The sequence below is a fragment of the Pseudopodoces humilis genome, chromosome 14 (assembly GCF_049639895.1).
Source record: "Pseudopodoces humilis isolate 2021_Gansu_Grassland_sample_001 chromosome 14, ASM4963989v1, whole genome shotgun sequence".
Classification (NCBI taxonomy): domain Eukaryota; kingdom Metazoa; phylum Chordata; class Aves; order Passeriformes; family Paridae; genus Pseudopodoces; species Pseudopodoces humilis.
The window spans coordinates 9,133,027-9,149,226 of record NC_142213.1 but is presented as its reverse complement, the minus strand read 5'-3'; the positions used below and the strand labels follow the sequence as shown (position 1 = coordinate 9,149,226).

The 16,200-nt window shown below is 39.2% G+C and overlaps 1 protein-coding gene across 2 annotated transcripts in view; it reads left to right on the top strand.

The window, feature by feature from the left end:
• Positions 1 to 16,200, top strand: part of NFATC3 (nuclear factor of activated T cells 3) — a 64,846-nt gene that overhangs the window by 31,748 nt on the left and 16,898 nt on the right. For both annotated transcript variants that reach the window (XM_014255489.2, XM_005526343.3), the window contains exons 4-9: positions 5,972 to 6,171; positions 6,840 to 7,012; positions 7,771 to 7,911; positions 9,119 to 9,174; positions 9,805 to 9,931; positions 11,709 to 12,755. In XM_014255489.2, the coding sequence (XP_014110964.1) occupies positions 5,972 to 6,171; positions 6,840 to 7,012; positions 7,771 to 7,911; positions 9,119 to 9,174; positions 9,805 to 9,931; positions 11,709 to 12,755 (1,744 nt within the window). The remainder of the gene's footprint in view (positions 1 to 5,971; positions 6,172 to 6,839; positions 7,013 to 7,770; positions 7,912 to 9,118; positions 9,175 to 9,804; positions 9,932 to 11,708; positions 12,756 to 16,200) is intronic.

The window sequence follows — 16,200 nt, the reverse complement described above, 5'->3', positions numbered from 1 at the left end:
TCTCTTTTAAGCAGTCCACTGGAGATAATAGGTCAGCACTCCCTGCACCTCTGCAGGGCTGCAAGGGATGGCTATGGTCAGTTGGACTTGCAGTAGCTTCCCTGAACTCTGCTTTCTTCATTTCATGCCCGTTGTTTGCTTCAAGTTTTTCAAAATGCAGCTGTTGATAAATTCACAATAAATTGTATCACTGGTGTTAGTCATGGTGTCTTTTGTTTTAAATTATGTTCATCTTCATACCCTTGGATCCTTGTCATCCCTTACTTGTCATTCCAAGTCATGGTTGATAGATGTGTTGTTCAGCTTGGCAGATAGCCCTTCAGCTTTTAAACCCAGCAGTCCTCATAGTTCTTTTTGAAAGTCACTGCACACCACTCAAAAGGGAAATTTTTGTGGAGAAATGACTGTAGAAAAAAATTCAGTTGATCAAAGCTATGCACTGGTGCCTCTCTGATACCACTGTCTGAAAGATTCCAGGCTCATGGGTCATGTCTCCCTTTTCTCAGAGGATGAAACATTTAGATGGTTTGGTTTTTAAAAGAAATTGTATTTTACTTTTGAAGTAGACTGAAACTTAAGCAGCGAAGGTTCTTTTCCTTTAGGATTGTTCAGGTTCCATAGTGAACTGTACCATATTTTGTTCAGTCTTCCAAAGTAAAAGGAAAAAGTACCTGATTCAAGAGAACAGCTCTTTCTTTTCACCCTCTTCAACAGGGCATGCATTCTTCTCTTTTGCCCTCCTTACCTTGCCACTCTGGGGCATGTTGTAAGGAATACAGCAGTCACTGAAATGCTGTGAGTCTGTCAAGGGGAAAACAACTATTTACAACTGCTTTTCATATCAAGGTGTTGAAAAGCTTTGGAAATCTCCATCTGAAGTAATTGCTTAGTAAGTGCTTGTGGCTCTTTACACAGATGAGTTTCTTTCCCTGTTCTTCACATATGAGTTGAGGATTTTTGCATAGATACTGGTGCATTTAGTGAAGATGATTTAACTTTAGGGACTTGATTATGCCAAACTTGCTTTGTATTTCGAAACTATGCCCTATTTTTAGGTAGAACTATTTGTATGTAAAAGATTTCTTTCTAATCAGCCTACTTCACAATCCAGTAATGCCATAAGCAGTGAATTAATTGCACAAAGGCAAAGGAGCACTGAAATCTTCATCTTCAATTAGCAAGCAAAAAAAAGACACATAAAAGACAGAACATGAGTATTAAGCCCCAACAAAAGTTTGATTAAGCATGGAAATTTCCTAATAAACGCTGGGAAGTTTTGCAGGAAAAATGCTTTAAAAATACAACCAAATATGTTTTGATACCATCTGAATGTTGTTGGTATCATAGTATTACTTAATAGCTGAGCATAAAACCTAACTGATGAAATTCTTTCCCCTGCCACCACTACCACCCCACACACACACCCCCAGTTCTATGTTTTTGCTTAAATTCTAAGACTGAAAGTATAGGTCTGTGGAGTGCCAACGTTATTTCTGGATTCAGTGACACTGTTAGGTTTTGGGGTTTTGGATGCTTTGGTTCAAAAGCCCAGACTATTTCCAAGTATACTAGTGTTGTCTGTAAGTACCTGGTTACTGTGAAGTATGTATTTCCTGTTGGATATTTTTCCCAAGCTCTGTTGTGTGTCTTAAGAAATTACTTTTAACTTCAATAGAGATTGGTAAGACTTGGCTTGCAACAATAAGTGGAAAGCATGTACAGAACCTTCTTCATTTAAAAAAAAAGTGGGATGAGAAGGTTAAAATTTTATGTTAGAGACTAAAAAGACACTTCCCACAAGCTTTTCAAGTTGCAAGGTTTTCTTTAGATCAGAACATAGAATTGCTTTATGAGGCAGCTATTGCCCAAATATAATCTGCATGAAATCTGGAAAAATGCTAATTTATTTTTTCCAGGTTGATGCCTTTTAAAGTGACCTCTTTGTCTTCCTCAACAATGAAAGGTTCTTGCCACTGCCACAAAATTCCAGGTTTAAATAGTGCTGTCTTCAGTGATCAAATTAATCCATATAGTTTCTAGCATGACACATTTTTAAATGATTTTCTGTGTGTTCATTAAGAACATAGGAGTGTTTTTGTTGCATCAAATACAACTTCTTGATGATCCAAAACTCTCTCATGAAGTGTCTGCCTTTGTAGTTGCTTGGTAAAAGCTCTGAGATCCCAGTGCCATGCAGGGGTTTCCTGTGTGCAGTGTAGTAATACGGCTGGAACTGCTTTGGCGTGGAGCCCTTGTGGCTTATCCTGTAGTGACCTTCAGTCTTTAGCCTTCCAGCTTTAGTTTAACTTACGCAGGCACTGACCTCTGCTATGGAAACGATATAGAAACACAAAAACAACTTGGCTGAGTTTCCTCGGCAGAGCAGTGGGTGGTGTATCAGGATTCTGTTACAGAGGGTTTCTAGAGGTCAGTAGTGACACAGTGCAGTAACTTACTGCTTGTCTGCAGCACAGTGTTTGCTGCTCCTGGGAAAGTGCTATATCTTTTTTTAAAGTAAAATGAGCAATTTTTTGTTTGTAGTGAGTGGCTCTAATACTGCAATTAATGGAATAAGTGCTGGAAGGTGTACCTGAAAGCCTTCCTAAGGCTCAACCTGTAGTTCAGGTTACTGTTCCTCTGTAGGTGACCCATGACTGAATTGTGAGCACGCTGATACTGTAGTGCCTTACTGTAATGGTTCCTCATGGTGCTGATTCTGCAGCACTTGCCAGTAGGTTGTAAAATGCTATTTATTTAAATACCTATGGTCTGTAAAAAGACACTGTGTTCTTACTTGTGTATATTCTTTACTAAGGCAAACTGAAGGTACAGATACCATGGCTTCATTATGTGTTTGAACAAAATATAGTATTTTTTCTCCAAGTTAATCAAGCACTTATTTTCATTGAAAAACAATTAGCAGGTTGGATTTTTTACCGATTTAAATGTTTGGGCTGTTCAACATACAGAATTGTGTATAAAGCAGACAAGGTGGTAAGAAGGTGTCCTCTGCTGTCAATGAAATTAAGAACAATCAATATTTTTTTGAATGAGAACAAAACTGTATTTAAAAGGAATGCATTTAAAATGCCTCAGTAAGTAATTTTTCCTGATTTGAATTGGGGTAGTAAATCTCCTTCATTATTCACAGGTAGGTATTGCATCAATAATGGCAAGTCAGCCTGGAGTTGCCAGCTTGCTTATTACACAAGATTTAAGGGGGAAATGTTCATTCTAAAGCACAGATTTGTATAATAAAAGTTTGGATTTTTTTCTACAATCTCTCCAGCTGCCTGAGTTTCACTAGCACATCAGGCTGTCTCATTAGCATGCACAGCCTGTTGAGCTTACTGGCTTTTGGCTGTGGCTGGAGCTATTGGGAGCACAGGGACACTGTAGCCTGTCCACTGCTTGCTTAAGGCTGGGATGTTTCCTTTAATGAGGTCCCATTGGTGCAGTCAGGCCCTGAATTATAGTCTGTGCTGGAGAACAGGGGGGTTATTCTTTCTTTCCCACTCCCTGGCTTTCTTTACTGCCATGGGTATTGCATACATTGATTATATTTATATCTTTACATGGGGTGGGGGGAGGGCATTTCACTTTCTCTCTGCTTAACCTTGAATAAAAGCAATAAATTGTCTGCAATACCAAATATCCATTTTTAAGTCTCTGCTACCTTGTCAGTGTATATGGCCATAGAGTCTTCTGGGCAATACCGGTTTGACTGCTGGTATGGAGGATGTTTTACTCCCCTAAACTGAGCTCCTGCTCTCTGTAGGCTTCTGTAGAAGATGGTCTTCATGCACTGTAGACAGACCAGCTTAGTTTTACAAGTATCCCCCACCCTTCCTTATCTCTGGTGTCACCAGTATGTCTAGAACTGCTGTGTACATGTCCATTGTTCAGCATGGGGAAGATTAGCCTTAATTGGAAATTAGCTTTGTCACAGTGACCGCATTTGGAAGTCAGTCAAATTTTTGAATAGGTCTGGCTTGTAATTTTTATAATTCCCAGTATTAGAGTGAACACATTTAACTAACGTCACATTTAGGCTGGATTCCATTGTGTTAAAATTTAATTTTAACTCTGAGGAAAATGGATGGTGGAGTCACAGTGTTGAGAACTTGTGACAAGATGGCTGCTGTAATGATAAATTAATATGTGTCCTAATTTTCTTTAAACTCCTAAAACAATTCGGACTAATTAAAAAAAATTCAAATATTCATTTGGTATTTGATGAAAAAGAAACTTTTGGAAAGACACCGGAGTCCTGCATCAAACATAAAAAGGAACTTATGCATGTGTATATATCTAATCGATGTAACAGTCTCTATGCTCCACTGTGATAGCAGTATTAAGAGGAAAGATCCTTGTGGTCCTGATGTTCCTGTATTTTATAGTTGACTTCTGACAGTGAAGGGAGAGAAGTCTGTCAGTACACTGTCACAGGAGGTTCTTTACTGTAACGTTTCTAAATGCTTGTATATCACATTTATTTACATGGGAAGCAACTCTGACAATCTTGACTGTCTCTACTCAGTCACTGAAGAGATATTTTGGTTTGGTTTGGGTGGTTTTGAGCAGGATTTAGCTCTTTCTGTTCTGAGAACTCCAGGGAGAACATATCTGACACAACAAAGACTTTGAAGACTTCTGTTGGAACCTAAATTTTTATTCTTAACTGCGAAAGCTCTCATAAAAGTCACAGGTCTGGTAGGTGCTGCCACTTGAATGTAGAGACCAAGCTGTAACTTGAATATAGAAAGCAGGCGTTCATTTGGTCCACAAAACTCCCTGCCAGGAGTGATGCACCAGCAGTGGAGCTTCTGACTGCTGGATGTTGGTGTGCTTTGGGCTTTTGTGCTGCTGACTACTGGCTTAGATCTCTCTTCTAAGTAGGTTAAATTGACACATTTTGTTTGGTTTTTAAGTGTTAGTTCTGTAAAGAGCTTGGATAATACTGTTGTGTGACCAAATAACTCTCCCTAGAGACAAAAATATTGACATGACAAAACCACGTTTAAAGAATGACTGTCTGGCCCTCCCTCCCATTTGAACATAAGTTGATGTCAAAGTCAATGAAACGTAAATTTGCCCCAGTGCAGTTTAGCAATTATATAACTTGCAGCCTGCATCAATCTGCCAATTGCAGGAAGGTGAAGGAAAATGGATTTGTAAGAAATACTCTGTAGGCATCAGATTTGTAATAGCAGGGGTAAAGGAAACTGGTGTTACTGTTGTTTACATTTGTTTCCTTAACAAATTACCCATGTACTATCATAAAATGGTCTTTTTCTTCTAGATTCAGTGTATTTTTTTCTGCTGTTTGAGTGTTGTGCCAGAATCGCTGCAGGTTCTTTTATGGCAGGTGGTTTTATGGCAACTGAGTGCATTGGTGGTTAGAGTTACATTTGAGATATGGAAAGATGTGTAAATTAACATTTGCAAAATTTGGGGGTTTAAAGTATTTTCTTTGCCAAAAATAAACCACTCTTAACTTTCTAGATATGAATTGAATTTTCTTGTCCTAACTTGATACATTTGCATTCACAAAACTTCTTAAGTTTAGTAAAAGTTGCTATTCCACTTCATAGTAGAAAAGCTAAAATATTTTAGTATTTCTAGGGTTCATCTTAGTAAAATTGGTAATGGTTAATTTAAAACAGTACCAGAAACAGACCTCTAGCATAGCATAGCTTTGGTGTAAAAATCCTGTAGATAGAAAAATTATCTTGGAGAGATTAAAAAATAATAATATTTTGATAATCATTTGTTCTAGTAATTGTTGCCAGTCCTTGTGTTTGGTGACAGATACCTGTACTCAGTTTTCTGCTTGCTGAAGAGTTTGAAGAAATCTGTGATGGAATACTCTGACTCCTAACTCTTCGGACTCGCTGTGTGTTTGTAGTGTGCTCATCCAGATGCAGTGGGACCACCTAACCTGTTGCTATTTCATGTGCCCTTCCCACAGCTGCTGGGCTACAGCGAGAAGCCGGTGAACCTGCAGATGTTCATTGGCACAGCCGATGATCGCTACCTGCGGCCCCACGCCTTCTACCAGGTGCACCGCATCACCGGCAAGACCGTGGCCACTGCCAGCCAGGAGATCATCATTGCCAGCACCAAAGTGTTGGAAATTCCACTTCTTCCCGAAAATAATATGTCAGCCAGGTACATCACAGCATGTGTTGGCCATTTGGTTGCTACGTGTAGTTTCTATGCTCTTTGATTGTGTAAAGGTGAAAGAAAAATCCTGTAAAATTAGTGCATTTTCCACAAATCTGGGTCATGATGAAGAGATGCATCTCTTAAAACAAGCCAGTGTGAAAACAGTCAGAAGTAAAGGAGCAGAGAGGCAGGGAAGCTCTCGTACAAATGTGTTACGTGATCGAGGTTGTGTGTCTCATATGAATAATTGACCACTGTGGGGAATAGGAGCTGGGATTTGATGGGTACACTTTGTCATTCTCTAGTCCTTCCTGAGCTAGAGCTAAATACTGGTCTCTTGCTCCTTGTAAATGACGTTTACTATGTTAAATAACTCACTTTGGAGGTTAAACAATGTGCAGTAACAAATAATCTTTTAAAGGTTCAGAAAAGCAGCAGCTGGACATTTACAAGACAAAATGTTTCACCAGTACTTGCTGCTGTTTCTACACTAAGCGTTCTTTTAATCACAGACATGTAAAATAACCCTTAAAATACCATAATATGGGGAAAAATAGAACAGCTTCATTCTTCAACAAAAGAAAGGCTTCCAGAGTGAACTTTGGCAGTAATTTGATTGATTTCCTTCCATTTCTCTTGTGATCCACCTGTCCATTCTCTTCTATCTCCAGTATCGATTGCGCTGGTATTTTGAAACTGCGCAATTCAGACATAGAGCTCCGGAAAGGAGAGACGGATATTGGAAGAAAGAATACCAGAGTGCGCCTTGTGTTCCGTGTTCACATCCCGCAGCCCAGTGGAAAAGTCTTATCTCTGCAAACTGCTTCCATACCTGTTGAATGCTGTAAGATTGCTCTTTTATACACTTCTTTTATACGCATGGTTTCTGCATGTGTCGGTAGTAGTGTCATTCTGACAATATTTATTGCTAGAATTATATATAGCAATTGTGTAAAAGGCACTGTGTGTAAAGAGCTCAATTACCAAAATTAATGTATTCTTGAGTAAAGATGGTACTTGCCGAGTGGCAGCTTGGAGGTTTAGAGGAAAAACAAGGGTTTGGGCTTTACCTCAGTGCAGTCACACAGCAGCTCCAATAGTACCTGTGTATGAGCAGAGGCAGCTGATATATCTCAGTGAAAATATTAATTCTAAAACTGATACCATTTCGTTGACAAGTCTGTGCCTTTACTTTCCCTATACAGTATTATCTAGTGAACAGCTGAACTTCTAGAGAGTTGATTTGTTAAATATTGGCACTAAGGAATCAAGGCATGACCTTAATCTGAATTTCCCCTAAAATCCATTTTGTCTAGAAACTACTAAAGTAATTTTTAATCCAGTACTCCTAAACTAAAAATTGAATTAGCTGTAACAGTAGAGACTGTTGGCATAGATGTCTTCTTGGTGTTTCTTTTCTGTAATTATGTAATTATTCAAAATAATTTAAAAAGCAAAGATAAATCATACACAAATATGATTTGTGTATGTAAACAGATGGTCATTTTAGTTTCATCCCAGAATCTTCAAGTTAGAATCATAAAATAAATGTCATTATGATTAAAATTGTGAATTATAATTATTCCCTTAATATTTCTAAAGCTCAGCGATCTGCACAAGAACTTCCTCAGATTGAGAAGTACAGCATCAACAGCTGCTCAGTAAATGGAGGCCATGAAATGGTGGTGACAGGATCCAATTTTCTTCCAGAATCCAAAATTATATTTTTTGAAAAAGGACAAGGTAAATACTGTCTTGCTGGGTTTTCTTTAGACCAAGCTCAGTACCTGAGCTTGATTTTAACAAATAAGCATGTTTTAAAAAAGAAAACAAAAAGTCCTGAGTAGTAATTGGAAAGTTCACTGGGGCACTGGTCTATATGCTGCTTGGCAGTTATTAATGAAGTAGTACTTCTGATTCAGGATGACAGAGGGTAACTAACTTGTAATGTGTGTATTTGAAAGATGCTGTTGACAGATGTATTTGCTCCTTCTTATTAGAAAAAAACGGAAAAGTGAAAATGGGATCTAATTTAACTGTATTATTTGGCATTGATGCCGTGTTACATCTGATTTAATCAGTGCATAGGAACTGACTCCTTAATGAATGAAACAAATGCTAGTTGAAAACCAATAAAATCTGAACAGCTTAAATTACCATTTTGGTGACTTAAGTGTCTGATATGAACTTTCAGGGAAACAGTAGCAAAAGAAATTATTAAAAATAAAAATTTGCAAACCAAATCTAATTCTTCTACATCTTATTATTTCCTTACATATGTAAATAAGAGTGGTGTTGCTTTTATTAGCAAATACAGTATGTTATGTAATCATGTGTTTTGCCACACAAGCTGAACACCTTTGGAAGAAGTAGAGGTGCTGCTGTGGTTCCCTGGTTACCTGTGACAACGCCCCGTGGCAGAGGAGTGCTGGGTTCGGGGTGTGTTCCTGCCAGGTCCGGGCGCAGGGAGGCTGCTCTCGGCGCTGGAGCCGCGGGGTCTGTGCCTTCAGGGCACCGTGACCCTGGGCCAGGCAGGGAGTGGTGGCCTGGGTTATCTCTCGCTGCTGACTCAGCCTCCAGGTCATCAGCAGTTTGTTTGAATAAGCACAAGCGGCAGCAGCAGTTTAACCACCCTGCAGAAACACGAGGGGAGAATCCTTCTGTGCACGGAGTGCTCAGAGCCTCCCCTGCAGCTCGGTCTGCCTGCGTGGGATGAGCGCTGGGGTGCGGAGTCCTGCACAGCAGGCAACGGTGGTGGCTGGAGTGCTGAAACTCCTACAGCATCTCTGTACTTTGTTTGCAGTGTGTGTCTGTCAGTTTAACAGCCTCTTATGACTGAAAATAAATCCAGTTTCATATTAAGTTTAAATACTTAATATTTTTAAGATGAATTATTAAAGTGTTAAGAAAATGCTTTTTCCATGAATTATTTGTAAATTTCTCTCAACAGATGGACGACCTCAGTGGGAGGTAGAAGGGAAAATAATTAGGGAAAAGTGTCAAGGGGTGAGAAACAATTTTTCTTACTTTAGAAAGTGTTTTGGTTTTTTTAAAATGTGAAAATAGACATTTTCATTGTTGTTCTGAAATTTAAACTTCATTTATTAAAGTAAGTAGATCACTGGCTAATTCAGACAGACAATGGGAGACTTTTGAATTGTCTTAACACTATAAAGTAGCCATTAAGAGGATGCTTTGAAGGAGCTGGAAATAGCATGCTTGTTGTGAAAGCAATAAAAAAACAACTTGAAAATTAAAAAGTAGAAACTTAAGATAATTTTGCTAATGTGACAAATTACTTCCAGTGCATTAAAATTTTTTTAAAAGCTGAATGATCCAAAATGCAATTCTTTAACTGTTAGAAGGTTTTTTTGGCAGATAAGCAAAGCATCCTTTAGATGATATGTCTATTTACTAAAGCATTATCTTCAGAGCACTTGTGTTTAAAAGAAGATAAAATTGTCCAAATTAAAGTTTGCTTATAGTACTGTTTTATTATGTAATGTGCATAAACTTGAAGTTTGCCAGTTTCAAAATATTAGAGTGCTTCAGTTTTACCATAAGTGTTTCAGATTTTCTGTAATTGTTTCGTTTGTATTTAATGTGTAAAACTTTTTTATTTCAACTTTCCTATAGGCAAACATCATACTTGAAGTTCCTCCATACCATAACAAAACCATCACAGCTGCAGTTCAAGTGCAGTTTTATCTCTGCAATGGCAAGAGGAAAAAAAGCCAGTCTCAACGTTTTACTTACACACCAGGTATCAAATGAAAAATACAAAACTGGTATTTCATTTTTTTAAAGTGGACATACAAAAATACTCCAGGAAGTCTTGTTCCCTTGACAGGTACATAGGATTAGCTTTGAACTGTTTGTAAAACAGTTACTAAAGCTTGTCTAATTGAAAAGCTGAAATATAGAGTAATAAGCTCCAGTACTGTGACTGTAGCCAGTTATTGCTCCATTATAGTTTCTACACAATAATTTTTGCATTCTACTTTTCTTTGAGAATGATGAGAATCTCAGAAGCTGCTCTTTAAATAACCCTGTGATGACACAGCAGATAGTCAGATCATAGAAGAACAGATTTATGCATTTTTTCCACTCTCAAATGTCAAAAAAAAAAAAAAGCAAAAAACCAAAAAACAACAGGTTTAGATACAAGGAAGGTCAAATTATTTTCTCCCCCCCTCTGGACACATTGCAGCTTACTGAGACAAATCAGCTTGTAACTTAGCCAGAAGTAAAACCAGGACATGTTAACTGCAGGTGTAGTAAAACAGGCTGTTCCCTCCCACTTTGGTGTGAGGAAGAGCTTACACCAGACGTGCAGTGCCTGCTCCTTTCCTGTCCCTTGCTTTATTTCAGAGCCATGTGCCTGTGTGGAGCAGTCAGAATTCCCAAGGTGCCAGTGATGGTGGGGACCCTTTGGTGCTGCTTGGAGCACTTGAAGTCAGATATCTGAAGGAGTCTTTAAAGTCAAATATGGATATCAATATAAACCTCTTAAAACTTCTGTATATGCTGACAAAGCCAACTTCCATTAGTTAACACAATTTAAAATAAGCTGTGCTCACTTGTTGTGCTCTAAAATTACCTACTTTTTAAATTTAAGCAGTGTTACTGAGGTGTGTGGTATGCCAAGTACACATTAACTGTGTTATCAAATTTCTGTGGTATTTGTCAACTGTTTTCAAGAATATCAGCTCCTAAGATAGTTACATATCTATATTTTTGTTTGAAATATCTCTATTTAAATTATTTAAATGGTGGAATGTAATAATGAGAGTTACTACTTAAGAAGCAAGCTGAATTGTAACTGCAGCTGTTATTATACAAGCACTTAAAACACTCATTATGTATTACAGTTCATTTGACTGTAATATTTAGTTAACTGTGTTTTATAAAGTAGTAAATGAACATTTAAGTGTTAACATTTTTCTTCTAGTACTTAAAGATCAGTATCATACCATGAGCCTACCAGTAGTTTAAAAAAAATAAACCTGTAACTGAAAAGTGTGTCAGTTTGTAACTCTTATAAGAACAGTTGTTGCCATCACTGTAACTGGGGGATGTGCTTAAAGAGCTGCTGTAATTAAAACAGTGCACTTCTCAAACTAGGGTGTGTTGCCGAAGTTCAGCTGTCCTTGTGATCAGAGGCTAAGGAAAGCCTGAAGCCTGCTAAAAATTTCCTTCACCATTTCCTCGTACGTGATACTGAACTCACATCTGCCTATTTTCAGTGTAGCCCAGCAGCAGCTCCCCCACCTCCGGTGATGAGAACATCCTTTAGATGAACTGGGCTTTCTCTGGCTGGGTTGCAAATGTCTTTAAAACCGTATATTGCATAGGAAGGTGTGCTGGGAGATACTTGCCCTTGAATACCTGCAGGGAGAATAGCTCAGGCTTTGCAGGGTTGATGTAGCAGGCATAGAAACGAAGTAACGGTGCTGTTGTGGTTGTTAAACAGCAGTCGGTGTGTATTTGTCACAGGGTACGTATGGGCTGGCATTGTAAAACTATTTTACTTTTTTTAGTTATAATGAAGCAAGAGCACAGAGATGAGGTGGATTTGTCTGCTGTTCCATCCTTGGCCCTGCCTCATGCAGGCAGCGTCCAGAGCCTGCACTCGATGCAACCCCAGCTGCCTTCACCAGAGCAAGGGCACCCCCATGACAATTTGCTGTCTACGTCACCCAGGAGCCTCGTGTGTCCCGTTCAGCCACCCTACACGGCCATGGTGACCTCGGCAGTGCCACACCTGCCACATATGCAGGGTAGAAACCTCAGTCCAAGTGAAGAGTGTCACGTTTTGCCTCCTGCCGTGGTTCAGTCTTTTCAGGTAACATCAGCACCTCCCGTGAGGCCTTCTTACCAGCCTATGCAGTCTAACGATGTGTACAATGGACAGCCTGGTCTTCCTATGAGCTCTGCCTCCAGCCAAGGATTTGATGCGATTTCATTTCCACAAGACACGGCTGTACCTCATTTGATAAATCTCAGCTGCCAAGCTCTACCACCAATGCAGTTCCATTCTTCAAATCCAGGTTCTGTGTCAGCCTCAAGTCCGGCAGGACACCCTCTGGCACACGCAGCTCATTCGGGACAGTCGTCTGCTCATCTGCCATCGATGGGATACCACTGCCCAGGCGCCGGGCAGGGCTCCATCCCCTCTGCAATGAGCCGCTCCCTCGGCCAGGCTTCTCCCCAGCTGCAGCAGGTCCCGTACCACTCTCCAAACCCAGCGTCCGCTTCTTCCCCGTCCCCGACTGCTTCCCACCCGCTGGGCCACTCGCCGCTGTCCGGCCCCTCTTCCCCCCAGCTCCAGCCTCTGCCTTACCAGTCTCCGAGCTCAGGACCCGCCCCCTCGCCGCCGCCCGGGAGCCGCTCGGGGCAACACTCCCCGCAGGCCGCCAGCCCCGCGCTGGGAGCCCTGGGCACGGTGTCGCCCCTGGGACCCCACCCCGTGTGTGACTCATCTCCCTTTGCACCCGAGGGGACAGCTGTTCACATCAAACCAGAGCCTGAAGACCGGGAATTGAATTTTCAAACCATAGGACTACAAGACATCACACTAGATGATGGTAAGTGGATATAATATTGCAATACTGGGGTTATAATGGGCATTAAGCTACAAAGTGGGTGTGGGAGGGTTGTTTGGTTTAGAACACACTGCTCTTCACAGAAGGAAACTCGTATCATCAGAATGAAGTCATATTTTTGTGTCCAAAGCAACAACTTGTCTAAAACCTATTATATCGGCTGTTAATTTCTGGTTATACAATTCAAGCGTTTTAGTCTGATTTGCCCACAGATTTTGGTTTTGTCATAAAACAAGGCTTGAGGATCAACTCCTACACATTGATACCTTGTATTCAAGAAAGTAATTTGAAGTAGTTTCTGATTGTCTCATTGATATGTTTCAGTGAGAATCGTAAATTGCACAGATGTAGTTTGGAGTCTTGTTTCTTGGAGTTGTCCCAGTTTTGAAGGGCAGGCTGGTGTTTTGATAATGTATCACATGCATTTTGGCACTGTCTTGGTCTCCTCACAGACATTCTATAGACACCTCTCATAATTCAGCACCTCTGCTCACAGTGGCTGTTTGCTTTCTCCACTCTGGCTACCTTTTTGAGAAGTTCACTTGTTTAACACAAACAGAGCAAGGACATTATAATGCTAAATGCCAGATTATAAAGGACTGTATTGTGAATATTTGGACTTCTTTTTTATTTGGTTATTAATTAAATAGTTATTTATAATATTTTTCCAACCAAGTGAAAAAAGAAAAATATCAGATCCTAAACATCAGACTGTTTGAGGTGTAGATGCAAAGCAATTTAAAGAACATGTCATGCTAATAAAGGCTAGAAGAACAGAAGGCCTGGCCTTAAAAGTTGTGTAAAATATGTTTGGTTTTGATGAAGGGAATTATGCCAGTGTCTCTTTTCTAAAGTTGCCTTAAATGTTGTGATTTGGGGTTTTTGACCATCCTTGGTAATTACGTAATTGCATCAGTAGTATAATAAAGACTTAAGTGTAGGCCATCTGTTAAGTGTCAGTCCCAGCTCCTTGCATAAATGGAGCTTTGCTGTTGTTACCTCCAAACAGTAGTAGTAAAATTTAGTAAGAAATGTCTTTAAAGACATGGCATAGTAGAAAGAAAATGAGAGAAACCAATCTAGTTGAGCTTTCAGTTCAATTGCCACCTTAATTAAACAAAGCTCTCTTTTTAGAAACACTGTTTATCAATCAACTTAAGTTTATTTAGAAAGTAAGGAAGAGACTGATTCTGTCAAGGACTTGTTGAGGGGAGAAAAGCAAGGCGTTTCATAATGTGCATGCAGCAAAAAAATAGTGTTTTATACTTCTGTGCAGACGAGTGAGAAAGAAATCTAATGTTTCAAGTGTCAGGTTAGAACCTACCTTTTCCTCATCTTTCTTCTCTCCACACCCACAAAAAAAAGATGCAGAAACAAATCAAATATAGCTAAATACTGTAGCTAGACTCTTCACAAACTAAGCAAAGTGTTCAGCACTTACGAGCATCTTGCAGTTTTGTTTGTAGTTGTTCAGAAATTAAAATGGATGCACAGTAAAAAGAAAGTTGTTTTTTTTTTCTACGTCACAAATATTTGTTGCTTTTCGATACTATTTCCTTTGCTTAGCACTGAAAGTACTGCCTTGTTCCCCTGCTGACAAAGCCATGGAATCACAGAAGCTGTCGGAGCCCCACTGAAAGCGTAGCCACTTGCTGATGGTTTAGAGTGCAATGAACATGGGAGTCAAATGGCCACAGATTAATTAACTTCTGTTTTTAAACAATTGTTGTAGAAAGCCAAAGAAGTTCTGATAACTGCTGATTAAACATACTTCATATATGGAAAATTGAACATGGATTTCAAAGCTGAACTTGCCCTTGGCAGCAGCACTGGGATTGTGAGCAGGTCCCTGCCTTTCCCTTCCATGCTGCTGCCATGTGATGATTTCCTGAGGGTTGGGTTTGGGGCTTGTTTGCATTTCCAATCTGCAAATACAAATCAGATGTTGAGCATGAAACCTGCTGTTCCAAAAGTCTGGAAGGGCACAGTGACAAGAAGCAAAGCTGCTCAGTTCTTTCAATGTCAGTGAATACTTCCTCTGCTTAATCAGCTTTAAGGAAAAAAACCATGTTTAGACAAGAACACTTTTTTCAGTAATTTATCTAACATACTACTCTGGTTTAAAAAATAATTCTAAAATTTCTTTTTCATGTATAATTGAATTTTAGTTTCTGTACAAGTAGAGCCAGGCACAAATAGCAAATAGGCTATTCAACAATAATGTTGCAACAATTAAAGAAAAAAGTCCAAACATAATTACATATATAAAATTAGTGTTGATACAATATGTTCTCCCAACTAATACATCAAACCTGAAAGCTCTACTTAGAAAATAGGTTTATGAGGGTTACCTCTAAAAGGTATTTTAGAGGTAAGTAAATAAGGCAAATAAATTGGCTTAATTATTTAGGCAAATAAATATCTCAAAATATAACACAAAGGCAAAGCCAGTCAAAAAATTTTTAAATCATATCTGGATTACCGGCCTTAAATATTTAAATCAATAGTCTTAAAATAAACAAAAAGCTCTGTAAGCATAAATTATCTTCTTTCTTTTAAGTAATGTTGCGCACTGTTTAAATATGAAAATAGTACCTATTTCTTTACCAAGAAAATATTTCAAAAAATATTTTACAAAATTTCAGTGTAGGATGGAAGTTTTGCCCCATGACAAAGTTAATCCCAGAATTACGGTGTAGCTTGACAGAATCTGATTTAAAATTCTTAAAAACTAAATCTCAACCAAAAGAAACCCCACAAAACTGGGAAACCCTCACCCACCTCCAGATGTGGCAGTGTAGGTAATAGTTGCATAAATTCATTTAAGTAAGACCCCTGGAAGTGACTCTTACTGCCTCTTCAGCCAACATTCAGGTGTTTTCTTAAAAACACACCAAAACCCCTTCCAAATCACTACATAATACAGAAATACAAAGCTGCCACATCCGTCAGTGCTCAAGCCAAGAGCATCAGGATTAGTCTTGACCCAGCATCTCCTGGAAAGTGTAACACATTTGCAGCTTCCCTGCAAAGTTCAAGGTGTTAGCCAGTGACCAGGTAGAGAATCCTTTTAAATGTTGTTGTATTCCTGTGCCCTTTACCTGGCCTGTGAATGGAAAGGCACATCCTGCCCATGTGTCTGCGCAAAGGACGCTTCTTTCCTTTTTCCCCCCATACTGAACTTTGACTCTTCATTGTCTTGTTTTTCAAGAGCTCCTTGTTGATATCCTTAAGACTTTTCTAATCTCCACTTTGAATTTCATTTTTTTCCCCTTCTTCCCATCCTTGCATCCTGCAGGAACACCTTCTAATTCACTTGAAACCAGGGATCAAAATGCATGAGGTCATATAGATGCAAAATTCAAATTGCATTATAAAAAACATTTGAAACATAACACAATTTCAAAGTAGTATTGTATGCACTACT